Source organism: Anopheles coustani, chromosome 2 (assembly GCF_943734705.1).
Source record: "Anopheles coustani chromosome 2, idAnoCousDA_361_x.2, whole genome shotgun sequence".
NCBI lineage: Eukaryota > Metazoa > Arthropoda > Insecta > Diptera > Culicidae > Anopheles > Anopheles coustani.
In genome coordinates, this window is record NC_071289.1 from 67,872,210 (window position 1) to 67,890,406 (window position 18,197).

Consider the following 18,197-nt stretch of genomic DNA (forward strand, 5'->3'; position numbering starts at 1 on the left):
TCGCAAAACCAAGTAAAAGAGATAGGTAGAGAGTGTTGTGGCTGTCAGTTTGCTGTCACACAGTGCTGCCAGCGATTCAATGTCTCTGCTGTCACTGGTAAGTTTCGTTGAGTTTTTGTTGAAAACGAAAATTAAATGTTAGATTTTTTTTAAAATGATACGTTTTGAGTTTCCATTACCTTTCAGCTAAATTTTCAATAAAATTGCTATAAGAATGTGTCATTAACTGGTCATTTGTAACAAAACTATTTTTAAATATTTTTGTGATCAAACTCAGCTAGCTGCTAGGAGCTGAACGTATCTTTCTTTTAGATTTCGCTACTTCATGGCAACACTGTTCACTGTACGAACTGACAACTAGTGATGAGAAAACTGAATCCCTACAGGGATTCGAATCTTTCGATTCAAATCCATTCTGCGATCCGGATCTCCAAATCCGAATCCCGATTTCATTTGAGGGGTCATTTGTGGAAATCGGTCAAGGAACTAACAAGCTATGCGAGAATTGACTTTTCTAACCTAAATTGCCAATCAACCTGATTTACCTTTTCGCCTCCTCGGGCGAACACTTTCCTGGTGTGGTTTTGATCAAAAACAAGAAAGTACGGTAACATCTACCTTCAACACAAATGCGCGACTTGAAAAGATCTTTCATTTAAGGGGTCAATCGTGAAAATCGGTTGAAAGAATCAATAATAATTAACAAATAGGCAGATTTTGGCTTTTTAGTAATCGAAGTTTATTAAACTTGTTCCCGGTAGAGTGCTGTCTCTTTTCCACACAATTAGTTTTCTCAAAAACTAGAAAATATGAAAAGATCTATTGTAAGACAAAGTTGTGTGTTTTGAAAGGACTTTTCATTTGAGGGGTCGTATGTACAAATCGCTTAAGCGATTATGAAGTTATTGGCAAATTAGTTATTTCAGCTGAAAATACCAACCAAGGTTTCTGCACCTACGCCTTAGAATTTCATAAACTAAGAATTACGGAAGAGTCTTTGTGGTACAGAGTTATCAGTCTTTAAAAGACCTTTCATTCGAGGTACGAAAAGAACTAATAGTATCTACTCATCTCGCTGTAGTTTTTGTTCTTGATAGTGGCATCACATTATCAACCAATGGTAATTGGCGGTGACAACTACAAACAGAGCATAAATACCCTCTTACACTCCGGAAAGTGGTGCCTCGTTAACCTTGGGGGACTTACCTTTCGAGGTGATTGCTCGGGACCGTTGTATGGAAGGAACAAGATTAGGTCCCTTAAGTAGTACTGCTGGGTTTCACCACACGATCAATCATTGATAGCTGGCGGTGTTAACCAAAACTGTGCGAAAATACCTGCCATACTCCAGAAAGTGGTCTCCTTTTGCTAGTTGGGAAATCTAAGATGTACCCCCCCTTAATCGATGGCGACCGTTGTATAAATGGAGCAGAATTGGATGCGATTGTTCTGGAGAGTATTGCCCCAATGCCCCCTCTCGTTTGATGATTTATATTTAATATCGCAACATACTTTCATCCCTCTCAAACCTATGTAGGGGTAAGCGGTGGGACTCATCATCATCATCATCATTACTTTATATCCTAATCTAAATCCCCAGAATCCTATTCAGAATCCGGTAAAAATGGTCTGGTCCTGATGAAATGGAGCCTAACTTGCAAATCGCGCAAAAAATTCAATCTATGTCCATTGGACATTCTACCCAGCGTTCGATTTAAGTAAACTTAAATCAATCGGGTACAGCACGGACTACGACCGGATAAAATCCGTTCGAATCGAGTTGTCAAAGGTCACTCACATTGAAAAGCGCGGGCAAACCTGGCTGTCAAGTTTCACTCACCTCCTCTCAAATGTGTTCATTTTACTTGCCATTTTGAATATGAACGAAATGAACTCTTTTCGCAAATCCGTTCGTTCCCGTTTGTATGGGAAGAAATCCGCGAGGTTTTAAGCCGCGGATTCTCGAAGAATTCGTACATTTGAGGGTTCTTATTAAAAAAAAGAGTGTTAATTGCTTTTCTGAGGATCCTATTTGTAATTTTTTATGAGTTTATCATCATTTTGTATAATTATTTAAATGATTACCAACGACTTCGTTTGAAAAGAAACAATCATCCACTTCACGAAAACACTTGAGCGCCTTAGGTATAAACGAAGCTGGAGGCTTCAAAGTAACCTTTGAACATATATGGTATAAACGCACAGAGTTCATTTTTCAGCGACCGTCGAACGGATATTTTCCGATCGTAGTCCGTGCTCTACCCGAATGACATTGTCTCTAGATCGACTAGTTGTGTGACTAATTCGACTCAAATCATTGTGAGTCGATTCAAACAGTTTAGGAACAAGTCAGAATCGAATCAAATCGAGTCCCAAACCAATCAAATCTGATTCGAAACCTAATTGAATCAAATCGTTGGAATCCGGCAAATGGGATTCAAATCTTTAGAATCTGTCAGATGGGATTCGAATCTTTAGAATCCGTCAAATGGGATTCGAATCTTTGGAATCCGTCTAGGGATCGAATCTTCAAATCTTCCGAATCCCGATTCTGCCAACACTACTGACAACCACACAGAGAAAATTATAAAATATTGTAGCGATCTCTGGGAAAAAGGGAGACAAACAAGTTTCAGACGAACGTAAATATTACCAATTCGGGAATTTGCGAATGCATACTCTAGTTACTGACAATTCATTTCATAAGCATAAGCAGTGCGCCCGCGGATGGGTTCCAAATTTGTAACAGTGTTTTCCTTTCTACTCCTCTGATTCAACAACGCCACTGTTTGTATACGAAGCAGAGTGTTACGACGGAAGTCTGCAGCAGATACCAGCGAACCAACCAAATCAACATCGTTTTACGTTGGAGCTGCTGGCGGAATTTCGCAGCGCTGTGGAAATTATTGTTTTGAAACCTACTGGTCGCTTCGTCGTCAGCAAACAGGAACGCAACAATCAGTGGTTACGATGATTAAACTATTCTCGCTGAAACAACAAAAGAAAGGTGGCGAAGCGACACCGTTGGCTGGGGGACAGAAGAAAACTTTCACCGCCGCACAACTAAGGATTACCAAGGGTAAGGGCTGGTACATTTTGATTTTGCGCGTGATTCCAAAGATTACTCTTCTATGCGTTTAATCAACTCGATAGATATCAATGAGCTGAACCTCCCCAAGACTTGTGCCACCGAGTTTCCGGACCCGGATGATTTGCTCAACTTCAAGCTCATCATCTGTCCGGATGAAGGCTTTTACAAGGGAGGTCGTTTCGTGTTCAACTTTAAGGTATAACTCTCGAACGTCGTGCGTTTTGTTTGTATGTTCTTCATAAATGATTCTGAAATTTTCTACCAATTTGCAGGTTGGACCGAACTACCCTCACGAGCCGCCGAAGGTCAAATGTGAAACTCAGGTCTACCATCCAAACATAGACCTTGAAGGAAACGTGTGTTTGAACATTCTGCGCGAAGACTGGAAGCCGGTCTTGACGATCAACTCGATCGTGTATGGATTGCAATACTTGTTCCTGGTACGTTTAAATGTGCATGTTGGCTTAACAGCGTGATAAATCGATACTCTCAAACACATTTGGCTAATTACGCTAAAATTCACAGGAACCAAACCCTGAAGATCCACTGAACCGAGAAGCCGCCGAAGTGTTGCAAACGAACCGACGTCTATTTGAGCACAACGTTTTCAAAGCCATGCGCGGTAGTTACATTGGGGCAACCTACTTCCAACGCTGCCTCAAGTGATATATAAATTCGAAATTAACACTTAAATGTTGCGTTTATTTAATTATTCTTACGATTGGTGGGCGCTATTATATAGACTTTAATTATAACTAAAAACCACGATGAAGCGATCCAAAATGGGCCGACAATGGTGCGAAGCTAATTCTACCGATCACAAATAGCGACAACAACATAAGAACCTATTTTGTTCCGTAAAAAAAAAACAAATCAGATAATTCCGGAAATGCAGTCACGAGACACCATGGACACAGCAGTGTTCGTTTCTCGGCAAGATGTAGCATCATGTTAGGCCTTGTAGCATGTGATTGACGAAGCAGTGGACAGAGAAACCGAGAGAGAATTAGAACGAATATTACAGGAAACGGAAAGCACCTTGTTTAGATATAGGAAAAAACAGGATGCAGCTCAAACCATGTAAAGACGATTCAGAACTATACACAGGCCATGCAAAGGATGGGTGTACGGCTAAATAATCGGCTGCGTGAAGATGGAACCGCATAAGCATGAAATCTATTGAAACAGCAGTTCAACACTTGAATCACTTTTATCTGTACATTATCTAACTAGAATTTGCTGATTTTTCCCTCCTGAGTGGAAGCCACCGGAAAAGTTCACTTTGTTACTCGTGCGCCAGCAGTTTCGCGTCCGTAGCACAGCTTTACTCTATCAATTAAGGCACAATTCATCGGAGGGTTCTTTGCCATTCAAGTAGAGTGAAACGGTCGGGTAGTGTTAGTGGATGGTGCAGGAGCAGCTAAATTCATGCAACATGTAGCGCAAAATTGGCATGTAGCTAAGTTACTCTAGCGATTAGAGCGAAGTTTATATCCCCCCTTCAAGCCAAGAGTAAATGTAACAAGAAAAAAAAAACATAATAAACGCATAGGAAAAGGCAGGACATTTTGCAGTTCTTGTTGGTCCATCCCAGGCCCCAGAGAGGAAGGAGTACCTGGTAAGGTCGTGCTGAATCCCGGATCTTTTACTAGCTGCCCATTGCCAACTGCAGAATAAAGACCAACAGACAAATGGATACAAAAAAGGTGAACGATGAACCTGGAAATGGAAATGAACATTTGCGTACACAAAAACATAGGTTAACGAAAAAAAAAATAAAGTAAATAATGAATCCAAACATCAAAGATTGACCAGTGTCCATAAGTAATAAGCTAGAGAAAGTTTTATTTGAACTCTGTAATCAGTAATGAGTTTGTATCCATTCATTTACATGCTTATTTTTCCTTTGAGTTATTTTCTCAACACTAGTTTTCCAGCGCACTCTATTTCCTATAGGCAGATGTGCCATCATGTTGCCAAACACGTTGTCCGTTCGAACAGAATTATCGATTGGCAACCAATTGTTAAAAAATACATAATTTTATCGGAACACATTGAAGGAAGAACTAGACCACCTGTTGAACTCCCAAAGTTGCGAATTTTCCTACGAAATAACAACGAGAAACAAACACTCTGTTCGTTCGTTGCTAGGCCAACCAGTAACATTGGTAACGAGCGGTTACTATGTAAAAAGGCTTCACAACTAGCTAGCAAGCAAGCTGGTCATGCACCTCAAATGCATTCGATTCAATATTATTGTAGGTTGTGCATGAATCGCGCTTTGCTAGCAAATCTAACGAGAAAAGCATGTCCATCGAGGAGCCAACGGAAGTGATTAATTTGGAACCCTCCGCCATAATCGGATTCGACGGTAAATAATAATTTAAATACTTAATGTTAGAACTTGCATTTTTTTTAAAAACCACCGTTCTTTGCTTGCAGGTCATGTCGTGTGCGGTTTGCGCGTCCATCCTGATCAGCGCCATTTGGTGTTTCCGCTGGGCAATGAAATCTCCATCTACGAGCTCGCTACCAACAAGCAAACTTTTCTGCGCGGCCACACGAACACTATCTCCACGCTGGATATCTCCACCAGCGGGCGTATGGTTGCTTCCGGGCAGTCAAACCACATGGGTTTCCGGGCGTACGTGATTGTGTGGGATTGGGAGAGTCGCAAGGAGATCTCGCGCTACGAACTACACCGGGTGCGTGTTCAATCGCTCTGCTTCTCATCAAATGACCAGTTCCTGGTAAGTCTGGGCGGAAAGGACTGCGGTTCGATCATCGTGTGGGACATCGAACAGCGTAGCGCCATCTGTGGCACGATCGCGACGAAGGAAACGACCGGCGACGCGACGAAGGTGTGCAGTCTGAACAAGCGCTTCACGACGTTCGTTTCCGGTGGGGATCAAAATTTGCGCGTATGGAACATTGACCGTGAGCGGAAACGGCTGACTGTGCAGGACGTTGCGGTTGGCAAACTACGCCGGGAGTTCACCGGAATGCGCATCTCGCCGAACGACGACACGCTCTACGTGGGCACGATGAGTGGGGACATCGTGAAGATCAACCTGAACTGCAACCCAAATCCAAGTGTGCCGTCGCAAGATAAAATGCCAGTGTTGCTTGGATGCTTCGGTAAGCACAACGCACGTAAACCACCCGGCAAGGACTGCGAGAAGTATCACTACGGTGTGCGCGATTTGCTACTGCTGCCCGACGGAAAACTCATCATTGGCGCCGGCGACGGAACGATCGATCTGGTGCAGGAACGGAATGCAAATTTCAAAACTTACCGTGGACCAACATGGCCAGAGCTTAAATCGGTATGTAGTGGAGATTTGATGTTTGAGATTTGAAACGATAATACATCATACACACGTGTTCTTTTTAGTTGCATTCTACAAAAATCGATGGTGTCGTCACATCTCTGCAGATTGTCCATGGGAAAACTCTGCTCATTGGAACAAATGGATGTGAAATCTACTCGTTGGAGTTGGCGAATTTTTCATCGAGTCTTAGATTACTTAAGACATGTCACACGAATGCCGTCTACGACATAGCTTTTCCTTAGTAAGTTCTTTACATCCTTTTCGTGCTTGTTATTTACAGAATTAAAACGCGTACCCTCTAACCTTTACAGCAACTTTTCGCTAGTCTTTGCCACAGCGAGTCACGAATCGATCCGCATATGGTCCACTTCGAAAATGCAGGAACTGTTACGGATCGTCGTGCCCAACTTTGCCTCCTCGTCGATCGTTTTTAGTCGCGATGGAAAAAGTATCATCTCGGCGTGGAACGATGGAGTGATCCGCGCGTTCACCCCGCTGACCGGGAAGCTTATCTATGCCATCCCGAACGCCCACAACAAGGGCTGCTCGTCAGTGGCGGTCACGAGCAACGGGAAGATCGTAGTAAGTGGTGGTATTGAAGGTCAGGTGCGCGTGTGGAAAATCGATCCGTACGTGCAGAGTTTGATCGGTGTGCTAAAGGAACACTACGGTCCGATCGAGTCCGTCCACATCAACAACTACGACACGGAGGTAGTGTCCGCCTCGCGGGACGGATCGTGTGTGATATGGGATTTGATTCGGCTCACCCGCAAGCACGTGATCTTTGCGCACACACAATTCATCGCGGCCCAGTACTTCCCAACCGGGGTGCAGATTCTTACGGCCGGTTCGGATAAGCTAATCGGTTACTGGGAAGCGTACGATGGAAGCCTCGTGCGCGAAGTCGAAGGATCCAAATCCGGGCCGATCAATGCGATTGACATGAACATGATGGGTGAGTATTTTGTTTCGGCGGGTACGGACCAGATTGTGCGACTGTGGAGCTACCAGCTGGGTGTGGAGGTTGCGGTGGGCATTGGGCATGCCAGTGCCATCACGTCGGCCCGGTACAGCCCCAATGGAAAATTCCTCGTAACCGGTTCGAGTGATGGAGGCATTTTTGTCTGGAAGGTTCCGGAGGTAAGCTGATTATAAGGAGAATGTTTCACCATTGCAAGATAGAATTTCTTAAACGTTGCGTTTTTTCTCTTGACACCAGAAATTCCACATTAAAATACCTGATGAAGACACACCACGCACCAACGACAGGAACTCTGCCTCGTCTACGAAAACAACGGCAAAGCTGGCGCACAACAGTTCCTCTCAAACTGGTGGCTCGCGAGATGGTTCGCGCAAAACGACTCCCCTGTCGTCGGGAGCACGTGTGGCCCCTACCAGCAGGAGTCGCAATGCCAACGAAAACGTTCGCCTACTGGAATCGAGTCGCTCTAATCGTTCCAGTCAAATAGCCGAGTGCCCGGCCGTGGACCCTAACGCCCAGCCGACGATCGATCCTTGCGTGGACACGGCCTCACTTGCCGATGATCAGGAACAGTGGGAAACCCGTTCGCAGCATTCGTCGGTGAGTCAGATCCAGCTTTCGCAAGAAAAGGAACAGGGACGTAACTAATCGATGGACTGAATGGTAGCATTTTTACAGTTTTTAACATTACTTTCTTTGGGCAATGGAGAAAGAAAAATTATTTGTGTAGATGTTTATATTTAACTTTACAACCCTGTATTCACAAACACTATATTTGGAATTTGTCAGTAAAAACATTCGAAATAAGTTTGATCTCATACGATATTGTCTGATTTTGAAAGAGAGAAGAATTGTAAAATTATTTCAGGAACCGTAAGCATGAGTTGTCCTATTTTCTCCAGTTATGTAAACGATATTAAGCCTAGCTTGGATTGGAATCAGTTCAATTTTAAACCGGCAGTCGCTTTTCTACTCTAAAAGAATTTGTATTCGGTTTTTGAATGTTGTTAGCAAGATTTATTTTCACTTTTAACTTTATTGAATAAATAAAAAATGATACTCAAAACAACTACAAACATTACAAACGGAAGCCTGTACTGCCACATTACTTCTGCGTAATGAGTTGATGCCTTTTTTAACCGTGGATAATTGACTCAACGAAGTATCAGGCATGCACGAACAACAAAGTATGGTTTACGTTTTTTCTCATGGACCGTAATATTTAAGTAGTTGCAATAAAAATAATTATCGAGGTGGTACATTTAAACTTAATCTGGTTGTGTTAAGTCTATGAGACCTTTATTCCATCCCGCTGCAAGGTACACGTAACGACGGTACCAGAAGCCGTTGCAGTTCAGTATGATGTAACAACATATGTATATGCTATATAACCTTCGTATTCTGTTGTTGCTTCGTTGTAAAATCCCACATTAGATAACACCCTATGGCTTTGAAAAGTTAAAAGTCCTCTTTCCAGTTTACATGGCTAGTAGATTCGTAATGAAGGTATCGATCTCCAACCGTGCCTGTTTCAGCTGAGGAAAGTCGCTATCTTTCGGTTCGTACATGTTTGCGCAGTGTGCTGTCCCGTCGATCAGAATGGTTGGTGTATGTATGTCGTTGCTTTCGGTTAGTCCCAACCGATGCCACGGATCAATGTTCCCATGCACGTACAGGACGTTTGTGGTGGCCGGATTCAGCGCGCCGTAGTTTGTGTTGGTGCGGTAGATGGCTCGTGCGAGCGACTCCGCTCCAAACCGTGCACCGTAAATGTCGGCGCACTGGCGCACGAAAAACTCGACCGGAAACCGGTCACCGAAGACCGCATCCGGGTCGTTGGAGGTTTGATAGAAACCGAACTCGTTACATGTCTGGTACGTCCACTGGCGGGCTGTAGAGAAAAAGGTCGATCGTCTTATCTTTCCAGTTGTGATAATTAAAAAATAGAAACTTACCACCACTAGCAACATCCGAGTCCCAGGAGACGTTCTGCATTTGAAGGACGGTCTTATCGTATACATAATCGAGGCAACTCTGCTTGCTCTGCTCCAGCAGCATCCGGTTGACTTCGGCCAAACGCGTTACTGGTGCCCCGATAGTTTGGTTGGCCATCACATCGCACACCTCGTCGATCGTAACGGTGGCGTGTGGACTATTGTCCTTATTGTACTGAACAACGCCGGCGAAATTACTTGCAATTGCTTCGAACAAACTGGACACATCGAGCGGGTTGGCGATTGATTTTTCTACCGGATCGCACAACTGGAACTTATCGTTCAGTGTCCTTTGCCCGATCATATGCTTCAGCAGCGTTTCCACTTGCTGCATGCCACTCTTGACCGAGTCCACACACTCCGTCGAGTAGCGACCGAGCGAGCGGACAACCGTGTCGTAGTACTCGATGAAATCGATCTTTGCCAACAATGGTCCACTGGAGCTGATCGAACCGTGTACCAGCGAAGGATACTTTTCCCTCAGCCACGCCGCCAGCGACCCTGGATAGGAACCACCGAACGCGATCCACTTGTGGTCTTGTGGATTCAGGTCATACTTTACGTTCATGCCCACTATGAAGTAGGCCAAGTCGGCCAGTGCCTGCTCGGAGGTGAGGTAGGCAAGATTTTTTGTGGACAAATCATCGGTGGGATGGCTTTTGCCGTAGAAACGATGCTCAAGCTGGAAGCACAGGGCGCCATGTTTTTCCGCGTAATGGATCCACGCTCCTTCGTGCATCCACCGAGCCGTGGCCTCACCTTCTCCGCCGATCATGAGAAACACAGGAGCATTTGTATCGGATGCGTTAAAAAACTGGTCGTTCACGAAGTACCGCTGTTTCCAGGTGGCTCCATTGGTAGGATCATTGTGGTCGAGTATTTGCTCGAACCACAGATCGGGGGTATCATTCAGTTTACCGCTGTACAAAGACGATTCCGTTGTTCGGCTCGGTTGATCGCTTCCAAAAGATTTACCACGCCAAAACTGGCGCAATCCGTTCGCCTGGACGATGAGACTACACAAACTTAAAATGACTACGATGTTCACGGAGCACTTTGCCATCGTACGCAGATCGGGGGTTATTCACCTTCCGGAACAAAAGGTTGTCTATCAGACACCGAAGCAGGACAAGCCGTCCGGACCAGTCCGTGTGACCTGAGGGGAGGACGATAAGCAACTGAATTCCTTACGATGACCACTGGATGGATGTTGCTGAGTTTCGTATTCCCCGACGGACACTTAAACAAAACACAGTTGATAACTGCTATCAGGCTATTTTGCGTTTTATTTTTTCACTCTGCGGTTTTCAACCATTCGTATGTGTGCTACAAAAGAGCTTGCATGCTAATCCAATTTGTGACCAGCGGTCAGGTCATTCAATTGTTTCAATCGTTGGGTAATTTATAATGTGGCTATTTATGCTGTAGAAAACGAAAATAGGTTCTGCTGATATAATACATATCTGCTATGTAACATTGACTGTTATGAAATCTTATTTAAAAATTATAGTTGTTCAGTTCTTCTAACTGTAGAATTAATACCTATTATGAAAAACGCCGAATTCACTATAAATCTCATCCAACCGGATTAAGTAAAACGATTTTTTCAAATTTATCCGCGCATTAACTGGCCGCGTACGTACTGGCTGCGTTGTTGGGTAGATTTCAAAGTACATAGACTTTCTGAGGTAAAGGCAGTATAGCCGGTCACACTTTTACTTTGTTTCACAGCTTTGGTAGACACGTAAATAAAAAAAGTTCGATGCTAAATATCAGACGCAGTTTTCTTAGTCTTAAAGATCCCTTAAAATTACATGAAGTGTAAAATGGACTAAAGTTTTTCTCTACAACAAAGGACCCTTCGGGTATTGATGTGTCAAATCGTGGAATTCAACTTGCGGAGCAAGTAAAGATGGATGCGCAGAGATCAATGTTCTGCAAAAGAGGCTTTACCTTTCGAATACTTTTCATTTGAAAGATGATTTGTAAAAACCGATGAAAGAACCGAAACTTTACCTAAAAATTGGTTATTTCAGTCGATATTTTTGACTTATTACTATCGGCCTAGTGATGGGCAAAATGATTCCCTCTGCCGGAACCGGGTACGAGTGGGTCCCAACATTTTGGAAGCGAAAAGCACGACTGCAGCAGTAGTTTTGCTCAACGCACATCGTAGAGGGAGTGGAAACATCATCGTCGTCCAATTAAATGCAAATAGATGGTGTAGCAGTCGGATGCAGAGCAATTGCTAGTAAAAATTAGCAGCTAAGCGAGTTCGCCTGCGCTATACCGTCGTTTGCCTGCGAGCTAAGGTGGTGAGGTTTCCTCAAAAAGGTTTGTGGCAAAAGAAAACAGTGAACGAAGCAGAAGAAAGTGCATTTTCATCTGCATCTTTCGTCGTCGCAAGCGCTGCGACGGGGAAAACATAATTCAGCTAATCGATTTTCAAGGTACCCCAGTGTCTGCTCCACAAGTTCGATCCAAAGCCTGCGGTTGTGTGAAAAAAAGTAAACCAGCACGAAACGGGCCGACTTCGCTCAGCAGTTTCGGGGCGGGCGTATCAAAATCGTGATCGCTAAAATCGTTCCAGAATCTGCGCTTATATACCGTGTAACATAAGTCATCAGCGCGTTATCATCTCACGAACCGACCCTTGCGCAGGGGGTTAGCTGCGGAACAGGACCGCGGCGGGGCGACAGGAACGGAAATTCGCCGCACTCACATTCATTCGCGCAGCGAAGAGAACGGGTGGTGTCGTCATCCGCGCACGGGTAATTCGTCCGCAATTTACCTGTTTTTCCAGCAACCCTCGCGCACGGTCGTTGTCGTTCGGTGGGACGATATATTGCGGAGGTGCGGATTCCGTTTCGACGGTTGGTGGAAAATAATCTTCTCTATCCTTAAATTATCATCCCAAGTGCAGGGTTCGGAAGGAAGTTCTACGGTGCGTTGAATAATCCCTCGACCGCGCATTAGAGTTTGTGTGTGTGTGTGTGTGTGTCTTGGCTGCGCTGGAGTAGCGAGGCGAAAAAAGGTGCAGAGAAAAAAAAACAGTCGACATTGAACGATAGTGATGAAGTGAATACTGCGGGTGCGCAAACGAGTACGAACGATCGCCACTCGCGTGTGCGCGAACAGATCAGCGCTTCGGTTGTGTGGTTGAGTGTGTTGTTTGTCTGTTTGTTTGGTGTGTGCGTTAGCGCATCCGCTTGTGGGGCAGTGTTTTTCAGTTTGTTCGCCGCTGCACAACGACCGAGCCGGGCGGAAGGGTGTGGAAGAGGATTGGGGAGAGAAAATAGTTGATCCCATAAAAAAGTGATCAAAAGCCGCGGTTTAACAAGTGGAGGCAGCATAAAAAAAAGATCCTCGGCAGGTTACAAGTGTTCAGTAGGTTTCTAGAGTGATTTTACGGCGAAACAGCAGAAGAAAGTGCGTTATCCATTCGCATGTAAAGCGTTTTACCCTTGTAACATATCCCTCGCTTAAATGTGCAACGCACGGTGCGCCAATTGAGAGCAAACGCTTAATTGATCGACCGAGACCACCGACCCTATCCTCCCCGCCTCCCCGTTCGCCTACACACGAGATCGTCGTTATCATCTTGCGCGGGGGCTCATCATTGCGTGAGTGCGTGCGTGCGTGCGTGTCTAGCGTCAGCCAAAGTCAACAGTGCACCGAGAGAACAAGATCGAGAGTGTTGGTAGCCGCAGACACCGAGAACAGCGGCCCTCTAGAAACAGCGAGAATCGTTTAAGGTACGCATTATATGGGGGACTTTGAGAAGCATCTGTGAACCGCTGTGAATACAATAGAGTCTGACGATGATCTTGTACGTTTGTTTTTCATTATTTTTTCCCTCACCCTTCCAATTACCTCTTCCCTTTATCTTTTTTCTCTGGACGAATCGTAGCGCAACTACAGGCGTGTACGGATACATCGTTTCACACGGCCAGCAAAAGCGTTGTAGAACGCTGTAGAAAATATTAAAAAATGAATGAAATCGAGTCACTCCGGGCCGAAGCGGAAACGCTCAAGAATGCCATTCGTGACGCAAGGAAGGCTGCCTGCGATACCTCGATCCTGCAGGCGACGGCACAGCTGGAAGCGGTGGGAAGGATTCAGCTGCGTACGAGACGCACCCTGCGCGGTCATCTGGCAAAGATCTACGCCATGCACTGGGGTAGCGATTCGCGCTACCTGGTGTCGGCCTCGCAGGACGGCAAGCTGATCGTGTGGGACTCGCACACCACGAACAAGGTACATGCGATCCCTCTGCGCTCGTCCTGGGTGATGACGTGCGCGTACGCCCCGTCCGGGAACTATGTTGCCTGCGGTGGTCTGGACAACATCTGCTCGATCTACAACCTGAAGACGCGCGAGGGCAATGTACGCATTGCCAGGGAGCTGGGAGGCCATACGGGGTATCTGTCGTGCTGTCGCTTCCTGGACGACAACCAGATCGTGACCAGCTCGGGCGACATGTCCTGCGCCCTGTGGGATATCGAAACGGGCCAGCAGACGACCTCGTTCCAGGGGCACACCGGCGACGTAATGGCCCTGTCGGTGGCACCGCAGAGTAAAACGTTCGTTTCGGGTGCGTGCGATGCGAAGGCGAAGCTGTGGGACATCCGCGAGGGTCAGTGCAAGCAGACATTCCCGGGGCACGAGAGCGACATCAACGCGGTCACCTTCTTCCCGAACGGGCACGCGTTCGCGACCGGCTCGGACGACGCCACCTGCCGGCTGTTCGACATCCGCGCCGACCAGGAGCTGGCGATGTACTCGCACGACAACATCATCTGCGGCATCACGTCCGTCGCGTTCTCCAAATCCGGCCGGCTGCTGCTCGCCGGCTACGACGACTTCAACTGCAACGTCTGGGACACGATGAAGGCAGAGCGGGCGGGCATTCTGGCCGGACACGACAACCGGGTGTCCTGCTTAGGGGTCACGGAGAACGGTATGGCCGTCGCGACCGGCTCCTGGGACTCGTTCCTGCGCGTGTGGAACTAGAAGGCGCGTACCGAATGGTGTTACCACTGGGCGCGAAAACAAACCCTTCCAGAGAACATTGAGACCAAGAGACCGTGCACTCGAGGTCGCCGGCGTCGGCGTTACCGTTCGATTAGTATGCTTTCCATTTTAACCTTTCTACACTCCCTCCCGATCATCTTTATACCGCGCACAAGCTTTACTTTGTGCGGAAGTGCGCACTCCCGACGGGGCGAGGCCTGTAAGCACCATAATTTTAGTAGACACATTCAAAGGCCGCCTGCGTCACAGCAGACAGGCTACACTAGTGCACTCGGTTCAGCTACCGACATATGATAGAGTTGGTAGTAGATACTGAACAATATGAGCTGATGTTGAAAACAAAACTCGCACACTGCACGTGCTTTGCTTCCAGTTATTTTCTTCCCAAATTGGGATCGCTTTTCTCTTGGTTTAAAGCTATTGATTTTTATTACGTGTCTTTGTCGATGTACAACTGTGCATCAAGCGGCACACACCGAAACCGATTGCACATACATATTTTGATCGAACAGAACAATCTGATTCATCCGTCTTGGGACGGTATAGATTGCACTCCACTGCTTCTGCGAATAACGACGGAGGCACCCGCACTTGGCATAAAAGGAATCAAAAAGTTGAATATCTTTGGTGAGTATCTCTAGTGTGCGTGTTGCTGCCACGCCGAGATTGAAACACCAAAATGACTAGCATTTGCAACTAAAAAAATTACAATCTAATCTAAAACAAACAATCAAACATACACACAACAATCTTTACCAGAAATGTGAGCTTTTACCATTAAAAAAATTGTTGTATTTTTTTATGCAATTGTATCTGTATTAACACCAACTACGGGGGTTCTAAGTTTTTTTTTGTCGGTAAATTTTGTTTTTCAACAAACGCGGGAAACGGGCGCGGCGACCAGTCTCACACCACACGTTAAGTCGCCAGCGGGCGTTAGTTAGTAACCATAAATAAGTAAATTGTTTGCGATGGCGCCCCGCAACGCGTATTAAGTTACATGTACGTTGTTTTTAGGCTAGTATTTAAGTTTTATTAACTCTCCTACTTTCGATCTTTGTCGTTCGACGTTCCGTTTCGTGATGGACACAGGGGAGAAGTAGCGAGACGGCAGCCAAATGTTTTTTTTTTCTCGAGAGGAAGCTAATGAGGGCGGTAGAAGGAAAAAATCGCGTGTTGCTGGTGAACATCGATTGGCTTAGACTGTGTAGCTAACACTAAAGAAGCAACGAAGTGGAGTGCTTAGGGATCCGGTAGGACAATTTTGCCTTATCACAGCAATTGAAAGGGATAATTTATATCGAGAAGCATACTTTGAACGATCATTCTGGTTCAACGATCATCCATCAACAAACCACGCATGGCAAGACGGTGGAGAGTGTTGTTCAATTTCGAGTAGAAATGAAACAAAAAACATTACAAAACGAAAAAACATTTCCTTAGTACTACGTAGGAACGCAACATACTAGCGGTAGATAATGGTAGGAACGATAGCCAAGATTAATAAAATGAACAGTCGCACAGATTAATGTTTTAAACCACTTTTCAGCTATTTAAACAACTTGTTTCTCTGCCTACACCATGTACCATGTTATTAGTAATGATTAGTAACATATACAAAAGAAAACACCAACCGAAAAGTACGACCTTCACTCCAGGTTTTGCGAACGCGGGATGCATAGAAAACTGTGGAGGACAGTGGTTGTCGTTTTAGCCCGTTGCGAAGTGTAATTGTTTCGTAAACGTTCGTTCAAAATTCATAAATAAATAAAGTCTCATATGTGTATATCTATGACCCTAGCAAACAAAGTGTGTGAATTTTTTTTCGTTACTACATCGTTCAAATTTATTTTCCATTTCATGCTTTCTTCATAAGCGATTTTAAAAAAATTATGGTCTACATTACATGCTATCAAACAGTGAAATGTAAATTAAAGATGATAAGTTTTGTGTAAGTTTTGACACCTTCGTCAAGCAAGACTAGAGAAAATTGCATATTTGTACATACATTAGAAATTTGGAATGTTTTCATATAAAATTTGGCATTTTATACACAGACTAAGTTGTATTCAATTTTTCTTAATAATACTACAAAATAGGTACTTTTTCCAGCATAAGAAGTAGCCAAACAAGATTTTACTACCTCTTCATAAGAAAACAATTATCGCATTTTGCAGCAAAAGTATCTCCGGCGACTGGAAGAGATAGAGCACGAGAACAAATGTTGCAGTTCTTTCGCATTGCTACTAGAACATGTTGTCTTTCAACAGGTGTTTAACTTCCGACGTAACACAAACCACCACAGCGGACGATGATGGATTTGAATTGAACGTTTTTCCTCCCGGCACAATAACTGTAGATATGGCGAGTATAGGTAAGGTTCGAAATAAATCCAAAAGCTTATAATTAAAATAAAAGGATACTTTGAAAGAAAAAAAATGGTTTCAATGAAATAGACCTAGAAAGTAGTATTAGATATACGAAAGTCGAAACGACACCGACAACTCAAGCAAACTGCCGTAACATTTGAGACAATTTCAATTTGAATGCGAAAGAAAGAACCAGCATTCCTAGCAGATGCCATGATAGGAGCATCAAGTATCTTCAGTTCTCCATTCGCTTTACGGTTGGTTTTAGTTGCCTCTCCCCAAAATTTACTCCAACGCTACCAAGAAGCTACAATTGTCCTGCCGTGCTGCGATAAGAGTTCGGAAGCCTTTGGACATCCAAGAGACATAGAAAGAGAACAAGAGAGAGAGGAACCCCCGTTGGCTGGAAAATCGTGAGCGAGCGCCCGGAAAACTCCAAACGCAAGATGTCTACGCTCCGGAAAATGCTTGTCGTCATCGCCCGATGGCCTTGGTACGGTTGGTCGTGGCGCTGAGAGAGCGAGCCGGGAAAATCGGGAGCGAAAAACTCTGACCAGCGAACGGCCTCGTCGATCCGTACCCAGTTGCTCGGGGAGTGTTTCGTTTTTTTACTGAGTCACGGAAAAGTCGCAGCCACGGTACCGCGGACGAGAAAATTGCTATTTTCCACCGTATAATGTGCATTCAGTAACCGAATAGTGTATGAAAATTGACCACATCGTAGTGCAGTGTACGGGTAGGTGTTATCCAGCGGGAAAATCGAAAACTGTGCCCACCAGGACGTGATAAAGTTTTTGCACAGCCACCGAGGGTGTGGAAAAATTTTCCAGCACAACCAAGGGGTGTTCCTCGGTGTTTATGTTAGAAAGTAGTAGCTTCAGTTTTGGATTATATTTACAACACTCATCTGTTAGGATAAATGTTAGAAGGAAATTACCCGTTTTTCCTGTTTCGATTTTTTTTCACAAGTACTGGCACGCCCCAACGGAGCAAAGTGTTCATCTCCCCGTTCGCTAGATTCATGCGGTCATTCATTTTCCACTGTGCGCGCGCGTCGTCGGTGGTAGTGTGGTTGCGTTTCTTGCTGACAGTGTGGTAGTAGCATACTACTATACATACGTCATCGGAAGTAGTATATGCTACTATACACATTGTTAATGAACGGTTATGTTGGGGGGATTTGTGAGAAAGTAACGGTTCGCGATTGGGGTTGGTTGCGCGGGCAAGAACGAGAAATTGCAAGTTATCTGACACAATCTCCACGGAAGAACGAAAGGGAATGCGTGATATGCTGGCAGGTTCACTCTCCACTGGAGTGTCGCGGTTGAAAAAAAGGGGGATATTGAATTTTCTATGCGTGCACAGAGTTAACATGGAACCGTGATGATGTAGTTG

The 18,197-nt window shown here is 45.0% G+C and overlaps 4 protein-coding genes across 10 annotated transcripts; 3 read left to right on the top strand and 1 right to left on the bottom strand.

Annotated features, from left to right (window-relative positions):
- The first annotated feature begins 2,575 nt into the window (after nucleotides 1-2,575).
- Nucleotides 2,576-4,896, top strand: LOC131262299 (NEDD8-conjugating enzyme Ubc12). 2 transcript variants are annotated; one of them, XM_058264269.1, is made up of 5 exons: nucleotides 2,576-2,642; nucleotides 2,805-3,079; nucleotides 3,154-3,287; nucleotides 3,364-3,531; nucleotides 3,617-4,896. In XM_058264269.1, the coding sequence occupies exons 2-5, from the start codon at nucleotides 2,971-2,973 to the stop codon at nucleotides 3,755-3,757; spliced, it is 552 nt and encodes a 183-aa protein (XP_058120252.1). In that variant the 5' UTR covers nucleotides 2,576-2,642; nucleotides 2,805-2,970; the 3' UTR covers nucleotides 3,758-4,896. The 2 variants fall into 2 exon arrangements, with proteins under 2 accessions (XP_058120252.1, XP_058120253.1); XM_058264270.1 differs by having other exon boundaries at nucleotides 2,586-2,642; nucleotides 2,802-3,079.
- Nucleotides 4,897-5,398: 502 nt separating this feature from the next.
- LOC131264882 (cilia- and flagella-associated protein 52) lies at nucleotides 5,399-8,053 on the top strand. The gene is made up of 5 exons (XM_058267149.1): nucleotides 5,399-5,462; nucleotides 5,534-6,417; nucleotides 6,486-6,664; nucleotides 6,735-7,563; nucleotides 7,643-8,053. Exons 1-5 carry the CDS (start codon nucleotides 5,399-5,401, stop codon nucleotides 8,051-8,053), a joined length of 2,367 nt encoding a protein of 788 aa, XP_058123132.1.
- Nucleotides 8,054-8,577: 524 nt separating this feature from the next.
- Nucleotides 8,578-10,580, bottom strand: LOC131266208 (putative serine protease K12H4.7). Its single transcript, XM_058268607.1, has 2 exons — nucleotides 9,361-10,580; nucleotides 8,578-9,296 (listed from the first exon to the last, which is right to left on the bottom strand). The coding sequence occupies exons 1-2, from the start codon at nucleotides 10,460-10,462 to the stop codon at nucleotides 8,884-8,886; spliced, it is 1,515 nt and encodes a 504-aa protein (XP_058124590.1). The 5' UTR covers nucleotides 10,463-10,580; the 3' UTR covers nucleotides 8,578-8,883.
- A 989-nt stretch (nucleotides 10,581-11,569) lies between these two features.
- On the top strand, nucleotides 11,570-16,229 carry LOC131266209 (guanine nucleotide-binding protein subunit beta-1-like). 6 transcript variants are annotated; one of them, XM_058268608.1, is made up of 3 exons: nucleotides 11,570-11,733; nucleotides 12,318-13,154; nucleotides 13,310-16,229. In XM_058268608.1, exon 3 carries the CDS (start codon nucleotides 13,390-13,392, stop codon nucleotides 14,410-14,412), a length of 1,023 nt encoding a protein of 340 aa, XP_058124591.1. In that variant the 5' UTR covers nucleotides 11,570-11,733; nucleotides 12,318-13,154; nucleotides 13,310-13,389; the 3' UTR covers nucleotides 14,413-16,229. The 6 variants fall into 6 exon arrangements, with proteins under 6 accessions (XP_058124591.1, XP_058124596.1, XP_058124592.1 ...); XM_058268613.1 differs by having other exon boundaries at nucleotides 13,321-16,229; XM_058268609.1 differs by having other exon boundaries at nucleotides 12,323-13,154.
- Nucleotides 16,230-18,197: the final 1,968 nt, after the last annotated feature.

Bases quoted from the DNA above. Each gene is read 5' to 3' on its own strand.
- LOC131262299 (XM_058264269.1), top strand. From the start codon at position 2,971: ATGATTAAACTATTCTCGCTGAAACAACAAAAGAAAGGTGGCGAAGCG. The intron at 3,288-3,363 runs GTATAACTCTCG...ACCAATTTGCAG, and splicing joins GTTTCGTGTTCAACTTTAAG to GTTGGACCGAACTACCCTCA. The intron at 3,532-3,616 runs GTACGTTTAAAT...TAAAATTCACAG, and splicing joins GATTGCAATACTTGTTCCTG to GAACCAAACCCTGAAGATCC.
- LOC131264882 (XM_058267149.1), top strand. From the start codon at position 5,399: ATGTCCATCGAGGAGCCAACGGAAGTGATTAATTTGGAACCCTCCGCC. The intron at 5,463-5,533 runs GTAAATAATAAT...CTTTGCTTGCAG, and splicing joins CGCCATAATCGGATTCGACG to GTCATGTCGTGTGCGGTTTG. The intron at 6,665-6,734 runs GTAAGTTCTTTA...TAACCTTTACAG, and splicing joins TACGACATAGCTTTTCCTTA to CAACTTTTCGCTAGTCTTTG.
- LOC131266208 (XM_058268607.1), bottom strand. From the start codon at position 10,462: ATGGCAAAGTGCTCCGTGAACATCGTAGTCATTTTAAGTTTGTGTAGT. The intron at 9,297-9,360 runs GTAAGTTTCTAT...TTTTCTCTACAG, and splicing joins CTCGGATGTTGCTAGTGGTG to CCCGCCAGTGGACGTACCAG.
- LOC131266209 (XM_058268608.1), top strand. From the start codon at position 13,390: ATGAATGAAATCGAGTCACTCCGGGCCGAAGCGGAAACGCTCAAGAAT.